At 41.9% G+C, this 19,958-nt stretch overlaps 1 protein-coding gene and 1 long non-coding RNA gene across 2 annotated transcripts; both read left to right on the forward strand.

Moving 5' to 3' along the window:
- Positions 1-495: 495 nt before the first annotated feature.
- On the forward strand, positions 496-4,950 carry LOC139794184 (uncharacterized). The gene is made up of 2 exons (XR_011725000.1): positions 496-754; positions 3,388-4,950. It is a non-coding gene; the product is annotated as an uncharacterized lncRNA (long non-coding RNA).
- A 939-nt stretch (positions 4,951-5,889) lies between these two features.
- Positions 5,890-19,571, forward strand: CALM2 (calmodulin 2). Its single transcript, XM_071739411.1, has 6 exons — positions 5,890-6,280; positions 10,772-10,802; positions 15,962-16,105; positions 16,179-16,285; positions 17,149-17,284; positions 18,664-19,571. Exons 1-6 carry the CDS (start codon positions 6,278-6,280, stop codon positions 18,690-18,692), a joined length of 450 nt encoding a protein of 149 aa, XP_071595512.1. The 5' UTR covers positions 5,890-6,277; the 3' UTR covers positions 18,693-19,571.
- The last annotated feature ends 387 nt before the right edge of the window (positions 19,572-19,958 follow it).

Consider the following 19,958-nt stretch of genomic DNA (forward strand, 5'->3'; position numbering starts at 1 on the left):
GGTTTTTTTTGTTGTTGTTAATAAATAGTAATAATTAAAAACTTGCAATTAAAACCCTCCATGTAGAAAGCCACCAAAACTGTCTTCAGACCTGGAAAAGCGTATTTTCCCTCTAGCCTTCTCTTCCTATCAAAGTGGAGAATTACCAGGTTCTTCCTTACCCAGTGTCTCCTTAAATTCCCACACCAGGGGAAGTTTAAACAGTTGCTTGGATGCATTTTGTCAAGTTTATTAATTCCATTATGCTCCTCCTTCACCCCATATTTTGTGGGCTTGGCTTCAGGCAAATTGAAATCAACCCATAACAACGGCATAGACTGCTTGTTAATAAGCATATTCTGGATGAGTTTTCCCAGTGAAAATGGCAAAATCCTAGACACTGTGCATTTGCAAGTACTTCCTCAGTCATAGTCAGCAAACTGAACAGAGTCTCCATTTGAGACTGAGGTTTGTTACCATGTCCACAGACATGCAGCACACAGTTTAAATGGCTTATGACTCACTCAGTGCACCTGTAAGCACTGCAATGATAATAATTGTGTGGAGGTTCTCAGTGATGAAGGCTTCTGGCCCATGTGGGGATGTGCAGGTGATTCTTGACTTCTCTTTCTCTTACAGCTCGTCAAAAGGAAAGAGACTCTTGAAGACTTCCTCTTCCTCTTACAGCTCGTCAAAGGAAAGAAAAAGAAGCTTTTGCAGAATCTAAAGACATTGGAATACATTCAGCAATTTCCTGGACTTTATGCTACCTCCTGTAAGTGTTATGTTACTATTTTCAGTCCCTGGAAAATGGGACTGTGCTACAGATGATAACTGTGAGATTTCTGCTAACTTGGAGAAAATATGGCTTTTATGCTCTGCCTCCTATTATGGTATTTTAGAAAATGAAACACAAAAAAAGCAAGACTGTGCCCACATTTAGTGCTGAGGCCTACCTATTCTTGTACTTTAAGGACATGGTTTTGAAAGAGGACCTCCTCCTGCCTCTGCCCAGGCAGCTTTCTCACCTTCCAGAATGATACGCTGATGAGATGAAGACCTAGAGCTATGTTTCCCCCATAGAGGTCCATAAAAATACTGCAGGTTTATGGACAATGTTCCATCAGAAATAGTCATAAAATGGAAGCAGTTGTTTATATCTTTTAGAAAAAACATAAAGCAAAGATTGTGGGTCCCACTGGCTTTCTACTTTTAATCCTAGGCTAGAGTTTATGATTAGATCTGACACTTTCCTCCATCCTCTCCCAGTTTTTGTTGGGTTTTTTTTGACTTTTTTGATTCTTCTGTCTTGAATGTTCATAGTAGAGACTCAGCTTTAGGGTACCTGAATCAGCTTTACAAGATCAATCCTTGAGTAGGGGAGCCTGTAATCCCCACAATAGAACTCTCTGAATCCATTAACTCAAAGGGCTTCTTCAGTGGGCCTGATTGTCCTTGCTGAGCACCACGCTGCCAGAGCTGCCTTAGTACCTACCAGAGGTACTGACACAATAATTTGGATATGTTTGCATTGCCTTCCACATTAACAGAGCCAAACTAAAGTGCTGGGGGGAATCCCCTGTCCTGTTCTCTATAAATGCCAACCCAGGGGCTATGCAGTCCAGGTGTGGCTGCTTCAGGGATCAGGCACAAAGGACAGTGCAAGGCTTTTCAAAGATGACAGGAGAAAGCCCTGCTATTCTCACAGCTCTCTTTATATTAGAGGAGGTGTCTTCCATCCCATACAGTCCACAAGCTTCTATTTTTTTCGAAACTGCTGCTGCCATCCAGGTGAGACAAAGGTAGCTGGATGACCATTATATACCCTCAGGATATCAGATATAAGGATGTCTCGTTCAGCACCTTAAAATTTTGCACAAAGCGAAGTTTTTAATTGATGAGGACTGAATGGGCCTCCCAAGTACATCTGGGTGGAGAAATACTGATATAAATCTTAGTTTTATCCCCATGGCATTGGCTGCATGATTTAAAGTTGGAACTGGAGATAAAGGCCTTCTTCAGGGTGCCAGGTTTCTCTATTACAAAGCTGGAAAAAAATAAGACCCATAATGCAAAATCAGCCATGAGCTATTTTCCTTGTATATGTAAAAGTTAGTTAAATATTAGGCTACTGCTCTCTGTTTGTAGAGAACTTCTTTTTTCTTACCTAAGAAATTAACTTATAAAATTTACAATTAGTTTCTAATTAGGTTGTTCAAATTATTACTATAATCTACATAGAAATGACATAGCAAAACTTGAGGAGGTAGCATTTTATACCACTGCACAGTGCTCTCTATACATCAGTCCACACAATCCATTAAAGTATTATTAAAATGGTAGAACAAATTGAATTTACACAATATTAAATACACCACATAAAGTAACTGTGAAAACTGCTGGCATTTACAGCTCACCTAACCTTGTAACTCAAATTGCTTTTCTAATTTGTTGCCCCAATCCTGAAACTGGACTTTTATGAGACCATATTTTTGTGTGAGGGGAACAAAAAAAAAAAAGCAGCACAGAGCACAAACATTGACAAATCCATTAAATTACATACCAGAGAGAGAAATTATGACATTAAAAAGTCCAAGGCAGTGGAGCTATACTGGACCATTGCGACAGAGAAATTACAGTCAATTCCCATTATTGCTCTGTCAGAGGTGTCAGAGTCGTAGCCCGCAGCTGCGGATGGGTATTTGATGTATTTCCTTCCCTCTCATGGCACATGCAGGCTGCAGGGAGTGACAGCAAGGCTGCTGGAAAGCAATTCTGCCTCTCTAGGCTACTTAGAGAAGACTCTGCCTTCAATATACCTGAGAAACTGCTGTTTTATCTACCTGAGATTGCTGACAACCTGTTTGTGAGAGGGAAAAATTCCCCCCTCTCCTGTCAGTTTCACTGGGGTGTTTGCTTTAATGCCTAGTAATGCTGCTGTAGTTGTTCGTGTCATTTCACTGGTAGTGTAATTTCAAGTTAACTTCGTGGCTGATCTCTCCAACAGATGGAAGCAGGGTGGGGGTGGTGATGAAACCCACAGGAAATGGGTGCTGCTGGAGGAAAATGCAGATGGAAAAAAGGAGACACATAGGAACAGAGAAAGGGGAGACAAAGAGATCAAGGAAGCAGGGGATATAGGAAACACACAGGAGAGTGAGTGTGCTCTGAATGACCATCTCTTCTACCTTTTCAAAAAAATGAATGTAACTGAAAAGAGGACAAGGAATTTTATAAATGACATATACCAAATACTTTAATGAGCATATACAGAAATAGATGGTATGGCAGTCAGGTTCTCTTGGACCTTAAGTCCTTGCATTTCAATCCTTGCTCCACAGCAGACCCTTAGGCACTCATGAAAGAGCTTATGTTTTATTTTCACTGTGGGCCTCATGTTTCCTACAGCCTCTGTGCCCCTGAGGAGGTGAGCAGCAAACTCCAGAAACAGGACTCGAGCAGAACATGCTGTCTTGGTACAACCCTTTCCATGTACTTTTCTTCAAATCTCTCAGGATCCTTCACAGAAATGTGACCCGCTTCACAGAAATGTTTCCATACCTCATCTCAATCAACCCCTTGAGTCTTGGCACCCGAATAATCCACCTGTGATGCATAGTGTCAAGATGTTTTGCCTCTCTGGGATAACGTGAGGATGAAGACCAGATGCCAAGGAAAGGACGTGGCAAATCAGGCCCAGCAGCACATACCTGAGGGCATTTAGTTGCCAGGACCCAGGGTAGCATCTCCACAGACCATGGGTTTGCTCTACACAGAGGCACCAGCACTCTGCTCTGCTCCAGATCTGAGAGTGAGACATACATGCACTCTGAGTGGTGCTATGCCACTTTTATCCCAAATCTAGAGCAGGTGATGAATTTTCTGGTCAGTAACTTGTCTGTGGTGATTCACACCTCTGGGACTGCACAGAAGTTGGGAACGTCAGAGCAATCATTAACGGAGAACCGAAGAGGCATGGGGAAGAGTAAGACTGCTCGAAGCCATCTTGATGCCTCATCTCTCTGCACCGAGCACAGGCAGACCCCACAGGTGGGGATTTGCTCCTATTTCATATCACAGATGTATGAGGAGCCATGCATAGCAATAACCTTGGCACTTACTGCTTTCTCTGCCAAGTATTTTATTCACATAGGTATATACTAAACATTTTTAAAATGTTATCAAAATTCGAAAACACAATGGCTTAGATGTGCTTGATTTGCAGACAACTAAGAGGAAAGGAGGCCTAAAAAGCTAATGCATCACAAACTAACTGCAAATGATAAGGCTGAAGCCCAAATTTAAGTATATGGTACCATTTTCCGTACTCCCTATGATCACATAGTGATGAAGAGAGGACATGAGGCACTGATGAGGGATCTCTGATTATTTTAAAAAAATGAAGCCTGCTTTTTTCCCCCTTGCTCTTGAATTTGAGAGACAATTACCTCTGAAGAGAGATAGCCTGAGAATTTAAATTAATATTCTGAAGGAAAAACTTGCAGTGTTTTTGTTAAGAGTTTGTTCATGCCAGTCCCCTCCCAGGCACATCCTATTTATATGGCCTATAAAAGAAAATTACTGTGGAGAGCACAGACAAGTGAAATCTCTTTAGCGTGTAAGCCATTGCTCTGGTTTGTTTAACAACAGTAATGAGAAAAAAATTAGAAAATATAATTCACTCAGTATTGTGTAAATATCAAGTAAGTAATTCTTGCAATAGGTACAAAAGTAGGTAATTTAAAATTGCAACATGTCTGGTAATTTGTTTTCAAACTTAGGTAAGAAAAGACAGACTTGGGACTCCAAAGTTTAATACTTTATTTATGGTCTCCGAATAATCTTTGTGGTTTTCAGAGATGACAAGCAGGCCATACTCAATGCCAGCCAACATTGCAGCAATTTAATTATCTGTTAAGTACACTATGTGCCTTTGAAAATATATTTGCAAGATTAAAAATCGTGTCTTGAGTTATTTGCCCAAATTTGTCTTGGAGAAAAATCTGGTAAGACTGGAGATTTTAGCTCATAATTGATGGCCATCTGTCCTTCTCAGGCACGAGACCAGACTGTACATGGTTTGTAACAGGGGAACGTGTTCCTTTAAACAATGCTATGGGCAGAGATGAAGCATCTCTGGCTTGCAGAGTAAGGTGGGAATTTTTCTGGACTATGTTGGATGCTGAGTCTCATTTAGTAACTCTGTGGGTGACGCTTTCCGGAGCACAGCGAGATAAGCCTTGAAATGTTCTAGCAATGCACTCTCGGGGATCCATTTCTCAGGTGCAGTTTGCTGAAGCCCCATGGCAATGCACCAAGCCAGGCTGCAGCCCAAGCCGGGCCATGGCCCCCCTTCGAGGCCTGCGGCGCGGGATCTGCTCCAGACGGGTCTCCCTCCCCGCCTCCGCATCACCGCTCCCGCCTCTGCCCGCACTGTCGGTCGGTGAGGGGAGGCCTGGTGCTGGTGCTGTCGCTCCGGATCTTGCCCCGCTGCTCCCCCCCCTCCCCGGGCCCTTTGCGGCGGCGGCGGCCGCTCCTCATGCGCGTGCCCGCGGCGGCAGCAGGGCGCTGGGGCCCTGCCCGACCGGCACACCCTGCTGCAGCGCCCGTCATCCCCCTACCCAGCTTCCCCCGGCCACCCACGCTCTGCAGGCGCAGGGAACTGGACGGGCCGGCAGCAGCGGGAAACCCTCCCGGGGCCATATCGGTCCGGTCCAGCCCCGCCGCAGCGGGCCCCACCGATCCGGGCCGCAACTCACTGCGGGCGGGGGGAGGGGTAACCGCTTCCCAGCCCAGACTGTGCATGTCCGAGTGACGCATTGCAGGTACGAACCCACCAATCACAGAGCTCCTTCTGGAGTCGTCGCACTCCTCGGCATTTTTTTTCTAAAATCCTCTTCCGCCCAGAAAAATAGTACCTCAGCCTGCCACCCCCCCAACCCCGGCACCCCCTCCCGCCATTTGACAGTCGCAGCCCCTCTCTTTCCCGCACCTTGCCCCTTCCTGCGCCGGGGATTGGGGGCCCAGGGGTAGAAAGGGAACGCGCTCGGGGTGCGGGGGGGCCGCCGAGAGGCGCTCGGAGAGCCGGGACTTCTTTCGCAGCTCCATTCCCTGGCGGGGAAAGGGAGGGGGGAGGGAGCGGCGCGGAGCGATCCGTGTTGGCTGTGAGGAGGTTTATGAGGCACTGCTGGCGGCCGGGCAGGGCTCAGTGTGAGGCGCGCCGTAGAGCGGTCAGGTTGCTCGAGTGCTCTGTGCAGCCGTTAGCTTCCACCACACCCCACAGCCAGGCCGAGCCACCATGGTGAGTCCCCCGGCATGGGGTAGTGCCATAGCTTTGTGGGTGCTGGTCTGTTGTTGGGGGGGGGGGCGGGGGTAGGGGGGGCTGGGGGGAGTGGGGGTCCTTGTGGTTGGGTGCGGATTGGGGAGGGGAGTGGGGGGGCAAAGGGGGGGAAGGACGGGCAGGTGATTTGATTGGTGTGAGGCGAGGTCGCCGGCAGCAGAAGGATTGGGGTAGGGGTGAAAGCGACCCTGGCTGCGGCCGGGGGGCGCAGCGTGGGCAGGCTGAGGCGGAGGGTCCTGCTCGGAGGCGCCGTGTGCGTAGGAGGAAGTGGTGGACGAATCCCGCCCGGGTCCGTTTCCCGCCCAGGGGCGTTGGTGCGGATTCAAAATTCAAACTGCCACTCGGTTCGAGCGCCATGACGCTTTGTCGGGGCGTATGTTGGTCTGGGGGGCGTGGGGGGGAGGAAGGGGGGGGAGAAGAGCGGCAGATAACGGTTCCTTCTGGGAGGAGACCCGCGTGGGGGGTGCCGGGAGGGGGGAAGGAGCCTGCCACGATGGCACCAGCTCCGCTTTCTTATCGCTTCCTCCCCCCCTTCCCCCCCCCCCTCCCCTCCTCCCGGCAAGCCAGCGTGTGCGGCTGAATGGGGCTGGGGAGCCAGCGGCGCGGCAGCGGCTGCTGCGGGCGCTTAAGATGTCTGGCTCGCTAGCGAGGTGTGTTGCGCCTCGTAATAATGCAATGCGGAGCCCTGCAGCTTCTGAGCAGCATGATGATGAGGGGCAGGCTGCCTCACTGCACCATCTACCTCCATGCTAGACTTGTTGTCAGCTCGCGTTGGAGCCTCTCTCTCTCTCCCCTGCCGATTTCATGTTAACGTCTTGCTGTCGGTGGCTCTGTTGAACAAGGGATTTTTTTAGTTTTTTAAGTTTTGGCTTCCCGATTCGGTCGTTGTGGTGGACAGTCATGCATTTTCTTAATCAAGCGCAATTTATTTTTCTTAGCAATATGTTTGTTTAGGATTTGATCAGCTACTTAAACAGAACATATTTTGTGGAACGGGAGAATTGTTTCAAATTCGGCCGAAAGGAGATGAATTTAGCTTTTTTATTATTATTAAAACAAATGGATACTGAAAAACATACAAAAAGGAACAATTCTGTCACAAAACCAGCACCAACGACTACTTAGTATTATCTTCTCATTAAGAGAAGATCCAATATAGAGGAATTGCCTTTTCATTCATTACATGGTTTTAAGGAATCAGATCACTATCAACTTGCCATGTTTAATGTGAACGATGGGTACCTAAAATTAAGGTTTTCTTAAAGTGCTCTCTTTAGGCAAAGAAATCAGGTGAACAGAAGCCTGAATGTGTTATTTTGCTTGTATTGTGAACCTATACAGCAAACCATCTATAAAGATAAATCGGTGAATCTAGCAGCAAAAGACTGGCTGCTTTTAGTCATCATCTGTGCAGAACCAAAAATGGAGTATCTTCAAGCAAAGTCTATGTAAAAATGGGTGTGTCCAGGAGACACAGTGACATTTTGACTGTGGTTACAGTTTATCCTGGCAGACCAGACCGGCTAAACCTGTGAATATGTTGTCCAGTACTGTACATGCTAGATAAAGCAGAATATGTTGCTCCCAAAATCAGCTAACCTACTATGAATGTAACTTTATCCTTATATGCTAGTGTGCCTAGTTTTTATTTTTCAGTTAAATCTTTCCAGAATAGAACTGTCTGTTCACATCTGGCACCTGTGAAGTACACAAATGCCAAGTCCTGGAGGGGAAGCACTATTATCGGTTCTGTGATTCGCTGATAGCTTTCCATCAGGCAGTATTATCTCTGTTCAGAATCTTCCAAACTGATTACTGCATAGCAGCTATGACTGTAATGAAATACCACCTCTAGAGGCTGCGTGTGCCATTGAGACTGCTGCACACACAACAGCTCCCCTTCTTTCTTAGAAGGCTTAGGTTCTTTGTCAGTCTCTCGGCATAATCTGGAGGCTGGGGGATGGGAACTGTTGCAGTGAAAATGAAAGTGCTGCAACATAAATCGGAGAACGCTGTGTCAAATCTGTGTGGGGTTCCCCAATTTCATTCAAAGGAGGTTTTTGGTTGATCTTGGCCATAGTAAGGAACATGTCAAAACTTAAGTATAGATATGTTACCTTTGAAATTTCATTGTTAATGCAGGTGTGCTGCATTAGCGAAGGTGTGTGTTCTGTCACATGAATGTTGCGTGAGTATCTAGCTTAAATTCAGAACAAGACGAGACCACAGTGGCCTGTAACTCACAGGCATGGATCTGGGCTCGTAGCCCTCCTCCACCTGAATGGCATGGGAGGAGGGAGAGATCTGGCAGAGCTGCTGGCTCCGCCTTTTACTGCTGTTGCGAAGCAGCCCCTGCAGAGCCTAGCACTGCAGAGTACAGATGGTGTTTGTTCAACCTTGCCCCACCTCTGAGCTTATCTTTCAACTGCCCTATACCTGTGGCTTCAAATAAGCTTCATGCTCTCCTCAAACACTGCAGCTCTTACAGGTAGTGACAGAGCTTATCCAAATGTATGGTTAGTGGCGGTTTTAGGAGGTTTTAGGTTGCTGAAAAAGTAAGGAAGAGTCCAGGAACACTTAACAGCTTAAACACTGGTTAATGTCATGTCTTTTATATAAAAACTGTTTATAAGAAATATTATGTGACTCAACTTGGTAACCCATAAGTATTTACCTAAATAAACTTTCTACTTAAATCTGATCTACAGCTTTCTGTGGGGATAAATATCCTGCAGAAATGTAGCGCATCACTCTCTTCACTAAAGCAATAAAAATGTAAACAGTATGCAAAGGTATGAGTCTCTCTGTGTTGATACACTCCAGACCTGTGAAAGGCTAAGGCTTCTGCTAAAGGATCAGCAGCCTGCTTCCATCTCAAAGCCTAATGGCGAATTGGTCATGTTCTGAGCAGTGTTGCTGCCACCCTGAATGATCAAAGTTCAGCCTACATGGGATTACTTCCTACAGCTGCTGAAATCAGAACGAATGGAGTCTATATCTGCAGATAATCACTGGCTGTTCTAAAGTTGCTTAGTAGTGTGGTCTTGATTCTTGGAACCATAGACAGTCTGAGAAATCACTTGATTGTGGCCTTTATCTTGGGCTATTTTATGTGTATTTTTTTGTAAGCAGTTTAGCTCCTGTGTGGTTGCTTAAGCGTCTAACTTCATATATGTCACAGGAAGGATAACCAGAAGCTGATAAATTCTAAGTTTCTATGCAATATAGAAATGTAACTCAAATTGAAATTAGTAAAGTGAAGATTGATAGGTGGTATATATACCTTTCTCTAAGTGTTTGATTGACAGATAACTACTGTATTGACACATTTGGGGGCACAGCTAATGACTGAAGATGTTTCTAGCTGTCAGTATTGCAGTAATTATAAAAAGGTTATTGCTGAATTGGTCACAATAGGAACAAAATCAAAAGGGCTCTGAGATTAGGCAGTCAACATATCTTTTATGTATTTTTAAAGTGTGCTTTTTAACTGTGCTGTAGTACTATGGGATAAAGAGTTCAAGGAGCATCCTTGATGGAGTTGTATGTCATTGTTACTGCCACTCCACTGAAACTATGCAGAATTTGTCTGAAGAAGGCCAAATATTTCTGCATTCCTCAAACACCTTTGTGCTCTTTCAAGACAGAAGTTCATTTTGAATTTGGACTAGAAAAGTGTTTCTATTGCTGTCAAATCTAGTTGGTTCAAAGCTATTCAGTGATAGAGCAGAATGAGTTATAAACTGGGGCTTACCCAACTGGTATACAAATAGTCTTATGCCACTGAACCTTTCTCTAATGGCCCTGTAAACTACCTTATGCTATGGTCTGAAAAATCCAGATAGTTATATGACAAATGCATTCAAATTCAGTTTTGCTGAAGCTGCTATTATTGATTTTATGGACTCTTTATCTTTTATGGTCAGGTCTAGAACATGAAGCTTCAGGTTAATCAAGGGATAATTTATTCCTATAGAGGAGTATATTTTTCTCATTACAGCATTGCAGCTTTGCAGAAGGAGAGTAGTCTGCCTTAAATTTGGGGTTTGGAAGTTGTTGCCGTGTTACTTAGACATGAAGTGTTTAGTGTTAAAGCTGAGGCCAGTTTACCAAAGTATTATTACCAGTAGTCCATTTGTTAATGAGCGTTTAAAACCAGTCTAGAGGGACCTGTGTGCCTTGAGTTTGCTAGTGTCACTTGCGTAATTGATACACATGGTAATCCTGTATTTGGGTGTACCAGATATTGCAGGGTCAGGAAATGAGGACAGACTGCCAGTTCTTACTTAGCATTCAATCCCAATGACTTTTGAGCAGTGTTATTTAGAACTATTTCAGAAGGCTGTGTATTAATCCTGAAGAGCAGCTAGCATATTCAGAGGCCTCTACAAGTCTCTCTTATTTTGCCTTGAACTTTTGCTAAAACTATAATGATATTCTCTTTTATTTCAGGCTGATCAACTGACAGAAGAGCAGATTGCAGGTGAGGTTTTTACTTGCTGTGTTTCTACTCCTACTTGACCTGGCACATCTCTTAATCCAGTGACAGTGTTACACAAGATATTTATCTTTCTTAGATACTGAAGTAGTATTGTGGAATGTTTTAATTTGTCAGCTAAGTTTTAAAGTCTGTAAAAGCAGCATGGTCTCTGTTTGAAGTTTTGTCCTCTAAATAGATAATCCTCATGGCTTTAACTAGCTAATAGTTTTGGGACTTTTTTTTTTTTTCCTCTCAAGACTACAGAATTGTCCCAAGCGCAAACTGAAAGTGGTGTTTATGTGTGTGAATCTCTGGTGGAGACTTGGAGTTGGAATCTGGAGTGCTTTTCTAACAGGGGGCAAAAATAATGTAGTTTGTGGTCTCCTGTCAGTGGAGATGTTTTGTAGTGGCTGGTTTCTGTGACAGCAGAGGCCAGCTTCATGATGACAGCTCTTGATATTCCATATTTGGAACTGCATTGTGGACTTGGACATAAATGTTCTGCACACTGTTCTGATGGTCTGGCACTTGCTCTGAAATACTTCAATACACATCTCTTATCTTTGTATTGCCCCACTAAGGATGGGTTTTGTGCACTGGGCAACTGTCTGCTAGTGGTGAAAACTTCTGGTTAGTGTGTTACCTACTCATGCAGGCTGCACAAACAAGTATCTGTCACTGCTCTCTGAAGACCTGCTTTCAGCTTCAGTGTGACAAGACTTAACTGGTAATGCAGAATTCAGCATTGCCATGGACATTAACAAACTTCAGGGTTCCTCATATGACAAGTGTAGTGTTAATACTAGAAAGTCTAGATGTGTGTAGCCATCACATAAAACTATTTTAGAGGGTGTTCTTCTGATATAATAGTACTAGCTCAAGCATGCAAGTAACAGTGTGAGAGAGGTGTTGCTATTTAACTACAGTGTAGCTCTTTAAGACACTGCATTAAACAGAAGTGTCATAATGGGCTACTTTGTTTTTACCATAATTGCCAAATTTGAAGTGTTCTGTAGCTTTTAGACTTCACAAGCTTGCTGTAACTCATAGGAGACTAATTATGGTTTCGTGGAAAGTCCTTAGTCTATTTATTTGTTACCATGGTACTGTCTTATGAGTAAGCACAAGCCAAATCTAGTTCAGCTCATGAATTTTTTTCTGGAAGCGGCCTTCCTATCTTAAAGGCTTTGTGATCAGTTGGAGCAGGCTTTAGCAGTTGTTACTGTTGTCTTTTCAATTATGGTTAATTATTCCAGTTCTTCACTGTAGATGCTTTGTTAGTTGATGTAGCTGAATATGGAATATACACAGGAAGTGCGTTAATGCTACCTCTGTATTAGTGCAAATGTTAGCAGTTCAGTAATGGTAGTATATAGTTCTCAGAGCCAAAAGTGAATATTGATAAGCTTGCCATACTGGAGTAAGTCTGTTAGAAAAGAATAAATGTCTAACTTTGACCCAGGGTAAACTGGCCTGCCACTTTAAGTTCACCTGTGACACTTTTTGAAGAACATGTGTTTGCAAAGTAAACTGTAAACCTCTGATGTGAAGGCTGCTGTCCTGTTGGGAAGCCATCCCTACTTCTGCTTAGGAAGGGTTGCAGCTGATAAAGCAGTCTGCTTAGTTTTGATATTGAAGGCCATTTTTTTGAATGGAAAAACTGTTACGTGTGCAGTTTGCATGTTTTACAGAGACTGTGGTTTTAAAGGCTTTAGCCCCTTGCCCATTCCATTGCAGCTTATCTGAAGATACCTTGCTTTTGATTTGAAGGTGGGCTTGGGAAAATGGTGCTGCAAGGTAGAGATTACATTACATTTCTTAAACAGAAGTCCGGAGTAGTTAAAGCAGGCACTTCTGTGCTTAAAAAAGGTCTTCCACCTCTGCTGTAAAGCATCAGAATATAAAGATTATTCATAAATTATATTCTTATATATAATTTATATTTTTGTATATATAAATGTTATTTAAGTGCATAACAAAACTGTTAGAGATCCCAGCTGTTTTTATTTCTGATGGAACTCTTTGGTCATACAGGACTCTTGTCATTTTAGGTAGGAGTAAAAGACGTCAGGTTTATTCACATGAAAGACTGTTTTTTGAGAGCTGAGTAGGTACAGAACGTGAATGGTAGCTGCAGCTACATTAGTAAGATTTGAAGTTGCTGAGTCTAATGGGTGACCATTTGGTTAAGCACTGTATTGGAAATGTATATAGGTCAGAACAGTTTCCTGTGGGTGGACAGGGAAAAAATATCTGTAAATCTGCTTTTGTCCCAAAGCAACTGGTCTAGTGGGCTATAGTTCTGTCCACTAGACTTGTATGAGGTCTAAATGGGCACACTGAACAAGTAGGCCTATGCATGGTGTTCTGTAGTGTTCTGTGGTTCCCTCTTGGGCATCTGACTGCAATAGTTAGTTAGAATTTATTTCACAGGAGAAATAGTCATGTTTAAGTGTTAAGCTCTTGCTAGCAGTGAAGAGAACAATTGACATTCTTCTATAGAAGTTACAGGCATAGCTGGCTGAACTGTGTGTGGGAATGGTAGTTCTGCTTCACTGAACATATTAGGTCACTGAAGGCTACCACTTCATCTGCAAAGGTGATGTGGGGCAGAGGTGCCACAAACTATTGTAAAACAGGACATTTTGAGCTAGGGTGTCAGAGTTTGCATTGTATTGGACTAACCTTTCTTTCATGGGGCCTGGAAGTAGTCTTTTCCTTTCACGCAAGGGAGGAAAGAAGGGTGGGAAGGTTGAAACCTTGTAGACTGACCTGAAGATGAGTGGTTCTAATGCTGGCACACTCAAGTTTTCTGGCAGGGTATAATTTTCATTTGCAGTTTGGTATGGAGGAGTTCAGCAGAGGAAGAATTTGATCTGCACACTACATTGAGTCAATAAGGTGTTTCTTAAGTGTAGGCGGTGTGTTTTATAATTTTCTGTTGCTGGAAGTCAGAGTTGAGTTGCTAAGTTTTTCTTGTTCTAATCTAAACTGTGTCTGCATAGGTTGTTATTCCTTTGTTCTAATTACTGGAGGTGATTCCTAGAGGTGGTTAAAGAGGTATTTTAATAATATTCTTAACTTGGTTCAGCATTTCAAACAGAAATATGCTGCTCATCTTTCGTTTGCGTTACTTTATGATTCTGGTTCATAGCTGGTTGTTTCTTAGCCTACAGCATCTTTAGGTAAAAGATGTTTTTTGAGTGGTTCATTTCAAGTGTTCAAAATACACCATGGACTGGCCTGTGTTGTAGAAGGCCAGTCTTACTGAGTCAGCTTCATGTTTGTATTTGTGACAGTTGGTCTTCGACCTAAGGATGAAGCTGTTAACAATAGATGCCCTGTATAAACTTGAGTACCTGACTGCTGAAGATTTAATATTCTGCTTTTGAGGTCCTTCTGTGATTGACTGAGCTTCTCTACTGCTCTTGGCCCAAAAGCTCTTTTTCTTACCCAGTATAACTTTACTCCTAATAGAGCTCTTTGCCTCCAAGCTAACTGAAACTAGCCTGAAAGACTGCTTGAGAGGTACTGCATGTACAGGTTATAGCAGCCTGTTTCTTTGTGATTATACAGTACTGGCTTTAAACTGTTTTGTTGGGTCCTTTGGTAGCCTTGCTCTGATTCGTATGTTCTCAACAGTGGGAGTTGGCTTTTGGAACACTTGAAACTGTTAGATGTAGAGGAGTGTTTTTTCCTGGATGGGACTCAACTGTGGCTCTGGTATTATGAATTCATGAACTATAAAAAGCCTATTTTTGTAATTACATTTTTAACACTTGCCAGCTTGTACTCACCTCAAGTGTTTCAAAGTATGAAATGCATAAAGTAAGGCCTTATGCAGTTCATGTGAAAACACAACTTTTACTGTGACTAATTTTGGTCTGGGAAACCCACCATCTGGAAAGTTGGCTTCTTGGAAGCATTGAAAAAAATAATTCTTAGAAATATTTCTGATGCAGGAGAACCCTTGAGCTAATGAGTTCTCCAAAGGTGTGATTTCAGGTGCCTTGAAATCTGTAAAAAGATATGAACTGTACAAGGGAGTAGGGTATGTTTTTCATGTTTGACTGTAATATGTGTAAAAGCTGCTACAGCCCAGTGAGCTAGTTTAAGGTCTGTGGCCAAACAGATGGCGTGGATTAAAGCTAACTCCATTTTTGGACTGGACAATTAAACAAGTTATGCTTGTATTAATGTTGCTGGCTGCAGTACAGCCATTGTAGGGGGTTAAGAGGTAGCATTGAAACATAGTTAAGCAGTCCTACAGCAGGTTTTGACTACTGTGAAGGCTGTTTCAGGATACAGTAAGGCTGAAGCAATTTTCAGAGCAGCTTTTCAGAAATAAAGACTCCAGTCATATTCCCCCATGAACAACTGACTGGAGTTGTGTATATACATAGACTGAAGAACTGCAGAACTCAAATGGAGAGAGAGATTGGAGAAAGTTCTTTTTATAGGTATGGCCAAATGTTAATCCCTGCACTGCTAGGTACAGCAGCTTCACATAGCATGCAGCATTCAGACTTGCATGTCCAGGGGAAATGAGTTTGTAATGAGAAACTGGGTTTAGTTTGGTCTCATTAAACCTTTTTTCATTGACTTTTCTCCTCTGTTAGAACTGCTATTGGAAACATAGAATCATTAGGGTTGGAAAGACCTCTAAGGTCAAGTGCAACCAAATGCTACCATGCCAACTAAAGCAGGTCATGAAGTGCCATGTCCACATGTTGTTTTTTAACAGCTCCAGTGATTGTGACTCCATGACTCTGGGGCAGCCTGATTTCTCAAAGTGTATTATTTTCTTATGAGATAAGCAGTTCCAAGGATGTGAGTCATGCTAGCTGTAGGTGGCTGTTCTTTTCAACTTTTTATTGGAAGTCCTTGTTCAAGATAGATGGTAGCAAACCTCTGCATACTTCTGAAATAGATGTCTGTCATCTAGGTCAGAATGTGGTTGACTGGTATCCTGGCAGGTTGATTTCCAGATACTGGTGCTTCCATATTGGCTTTACAATTATAGTAGAAGGAGCAGTATACTGAAATTTTCTTGAAAATGAAATGAAACGTGGTAATTTATAATAATAAGCAGCAGTGGATTCTTCCACAGTTAAACTTAACGTTTGAGAGCTGAAGGAATTAACTCCTATTTTCTTGTACAGAGTTCAAAGAAGCTTTTTCACTATTTGACAAGGATGGTGATGGTACTATAACTACAAAGGAGTTGGGGACAGTGATGAGATCGCTTGGTCAGAACCCCACAGAAGCAGAGCTACAGGATATGATCAATGAAGTAGATGCTGATGGTAAGATTTTACTAATAGGTAATTTGGTAAAGTGCCTAAAACGTGTGTTTCTAACAAAGTAACTGTCTTGCAGGCAATGGCACAATTGACTTTCCAGAGTTTCTGACAATGATGGCAAGAAAAATGAAAGATACAGATAGTGAAGAAGAAATTAGAGAAGCGTTCCGTGTGTTTGACAAGGTACTAAAATGTTTAACGAATACTTCTGTTACAAAAACTTGGTCTGGCTTCTACTGAGCTTTTTCACAGAACTGAGGGGTATCTGCATTCCTATCATACAGAACCTCTAGATTAACTTTTTACTCTAAAATTCAGCCTACTGTGGTACCATACATGAAAGTCCAATGAGTCATTATGAGAGCAGTGGGTAATACTGTTAGGCTACCTCTTGTGATGGTACTGAAATACTTGTACAAGGGTGGCAGGGAAATTGCTTAAATATTTAAAATGGTAATGCTTTAAATTTTTGACTTAGTTTTCACTAAGCAAGTTGCTAAATGAGTCTAAAGTTAACTCAGCTTCTTAATCAAGATGTATGTCTAAACAGAAGATAGGGGTTTGAGAAAAGAGTAGTCAGTCTGGAGTTCTATATCTTTGATATCCAGTGTCCCAACTAGTGTATGCTGGTATATGCAAAAAGTGGCCTCTGAGGGCCTTGTGGCTTTGTGTTCAACTTTGAGAAAACAAGTGAATGAGAAGTAACTTCAGGTCTAAGAAGGATGCGTGAACCAGACAGTCACATGATTGAGTAGGTACTTGCCGTGTAAAAAGATAGCAAAAGGTGCTAATTGCTTTGTCAGTGGTTAAAGAATGTTTCAGGATAGGCCAGCCAGATTAGACTGTATTGGATAAGTTGTTTTTTAAATGTCCTTTTAAGACTGAGATCTTAGACAATACTGAAGGTGCACTTAGCTCTTGCTTACCTTGTGGTTAAATGGCTACCTTCTTACAGCTCAACTTGCTCTGAAGTGTTATTAAGTTACATTTCAGTTGCTCGGCGCCTTAGGCAAGGCTATACCAAACTGCCTTCTTTCCTCTACCAGGATGGTAATGGTTACATTAGTGCTGCAGAACTCCGTCATGTGATGACAAATCTTGGGGAGAAGCTAACAGATGAAGAAGTTGATGAAATGATTAGGGAAGCAGACATTGATGGTGATGGTCAAGTAAACTATGAAGGTAAGGAGTTCTTAACTGGCTATTTTTGCCTATCACTTCCTATGCTTGTGATTGTGTAGTTGCTGATGGCCACACCAAGTTGAAATAGGGCAATATGATCTTCCCAGCAGTTAGGGTTCCTTTAAGCTGATGTCTTTCAGTGTGTATATTTTGTACCTCTGTATTTTTGAGTAGGTTATTGTGTAGGTTATTTTGCCTTTGTGTCAAAGGCAAAAAAAGGCTATTCATCTGTGTGATGTAAAAAATAAGTTACTAAGTCTAATGACCACTACAATAAAGAAGCTAGCAGAGATGATCACATACTGCTGTTCTGTTTAGTAATGAATGTTTAGTGTAGTAAATCACACATTTTTTTAAAAAAATACCAATTAAAGGGGGAAGGCCTCTAAAATACATAGAAATTTAAAAAACTTTAGAAGACCTTATAAATGATTCACACCAATTAGCTGCAGTAGTAGCTTTTTTATTTCCTTTTTTCTCGGATTGAAGCTTAAATCATGCAAGCAGGAGGAGTTCTGTTAGTTGCTTAGCAGCTTGGAAACACTAAGGTAGTTTCCATTTTCATTTTCTAAACATCTTGCAGAAAAGAGCTAGGGTGTTTCCAGATTATATACCCTTACTGTTTCTGAGGTGTAGGTGTGACTCTTCCCTCTAAGGCCTTTTTGGCCTCCGAATAAGCACTCATCTGAGTAAAAAAGCATTTTTTTAAATAAGGCTGCTGCTCCTCCATAATTACTTAAGAATAGATTGTTTAGAGCTATCCCTCTTGTTTCCAGTTGCTATTTGGAAACTCTGACAACCAGTTAAGGCCTTTCAGGTGTCTTTTTCCTTTTTGTTACTGTAGCTGAAACCACTGTTCAGCAAGAGAAGCAAAGAATCTTTCTTAGTGGCATCTAACTTTGTGCTGTGAATAAGCAATGATTCAGTTGCTTAAAGCCAGTCAGGCAAAATAAGTAGGACTTGAGTTATTCTCCTTTGAAAAAATAAAAACTAACAGAATGTCTTGCTTGTACAGCTACTTAACTGATTTGTCATTTCAACACAATTTCTGCTGATCTCTTTAGTCATTCTTAGGGATCTTGTCCCTGCCTGTGTGTTGGTGAGCTTGAGGACCCTCTAATTCTTTATTTTGAAAGGAAGGGTGTTAACCAGTTCACTGAAGAACCAGTTTTGTTCATAAAAGTAGCCATGTCTTGCCATTTAAAAATAGGAGGGTTTTAGGTGTGATCATTAGAAAAGGGGGCTGTTTTGAAGATGGTTTTTAATGTAACTGGGAACATAGTTGTGGAATAGTCTTAAGCACTAGTAAGGCAGGTCACTTTTCAGATCTTGAAATTTGGATTTTTTTCTCTAACTTGTGCAACTTTTTCCTTTTACAGAGTTTGTACAAATGATGACAGCGAAGTGAAGACATTGTACAGAATGTGTTAAATTTCTTGTACAAAATTGTTTATTTGCCTTTTCTCTGTTTGTAACTTATCTGTAAAAGGTTTTTCCCTTACTGTCAAAAGAATATGCATGTATAGTAATTAGAAGGCCATTCCTCCATGTTTTTCTCCTTTCTCTTACTGTCATTGTTCTGATTTTTGGAAAATTGATCTAAGTAACAAATGTTGCATGTGGCTTACTCTGGATATTTAAGCCCTTCTGCACATCTAAAGTTAGATGGAGTTGGTTAACTGAGGGAACATCTGGATTGTCTGTTTTTTTAAAAAAAAAGTAGCTTTCTTTAGGAGACTTCGGTATGCCTAGTGTAACAAGTTACATAAAGTAAGCTAGGTTTTACCATGCATTAGCAATTCCTTAGTTTTAAAGCAACATGCTGGCTCTAGGTCTCCAGTACATAAAGGAATCTGTTCTGCTTTCTGTGATGGAGCATAAGGTCTCTTGCAGCTAAATGCAGGATAAACCCATGTGAATAGTATATATACATGTGGCTAATGCACTGTAAAATTCGTTCTCCTGGTTTACTTCACAGTAACTTGTTTGTGGCCATACCTGTAACATGTTGTTGAAATGTGGAGTCTTAACGTTGTGGACGATTGACAGTCAACAATATGAAACTTAAGTTGCACTAATGCAAAACGGGTGATTTATCCAGGTACTCGTACACAAGGTTTTTTTTGTACTGCTGGTCCTGTACCAGAAAACATTTTCTCCTCTTGTTACTATGCTTTTTAAACTTTGTTTAGCCACTTATTTTCAAAAAAATCTGCTTATGGCACGATTTGCCTCAAATCCATTCCAAGTTGTATATTTGTTTTCCAATAAAAAAAATTACAATTTACCCATACTGTTTCAATGTATCCTTGAATTATTTACAGGAATTGTTCAATAGAGTTGCTGCTCTGTGTTTCAGTATGTAGCAGTTTGGTTTGCTTATGCAGTGGATTGGCTGTCTTAAAATAGCTTGGAAGGTGAAAACTTACTCCTTAAACTCTGGCCCTTAATAGTATTGTTGACTTGAAGAAGCTTTCTTACTAGTAGTTTAAATTGTATTTTACAGTCTTGTGTGGAGCTTGGTGCTTCAATAAACTTACCGTAGTGACTGGCTATGCCCACTATCTGTAGACATTGTGAACTGGATGTTGACCTAGTTCAATAGTTGACCTAAAATTAAAATTCCTTGTTCGGACAACTAAACCTGTTTGCTTTCTTTTAATTATTTTGGAGT

The sequence above is a fragment of the Heliangelus exortis genome, chromosome 3, assembly GCF_036169615.1.
Source record: "Heliangelus exortis chromosome 3, bHelExo1.hap1, whole genome shotgun sequence".
NCBI classification, from domain to species: domain Eukaryota; kingdom Metazoa; phylum Chordata; class Aves; order Apodiformes; family Trochilidae; genus Heliangelus; species Heliangelus exortis.

Excerpts from the sequence above, each read along its gene's own strand:
- CALM2 (XM_071739411.1), top strand. Across the intron at positions 16,106-16,178 it reads CAATGAAGTAGATGCTGATG|GCAATGGCACAATTGACTTT; the intron begins GTAAGATTTTAC and ends ACTGTCTTGCAG. Across the intron at positions 16,286-17,148 it reads CGTTCCGTGTGTTTGACAAG|GATGGTAATGGTTACATTAG; the intron begins GTACTAAAATGT and ends TTCCTCTACCAG.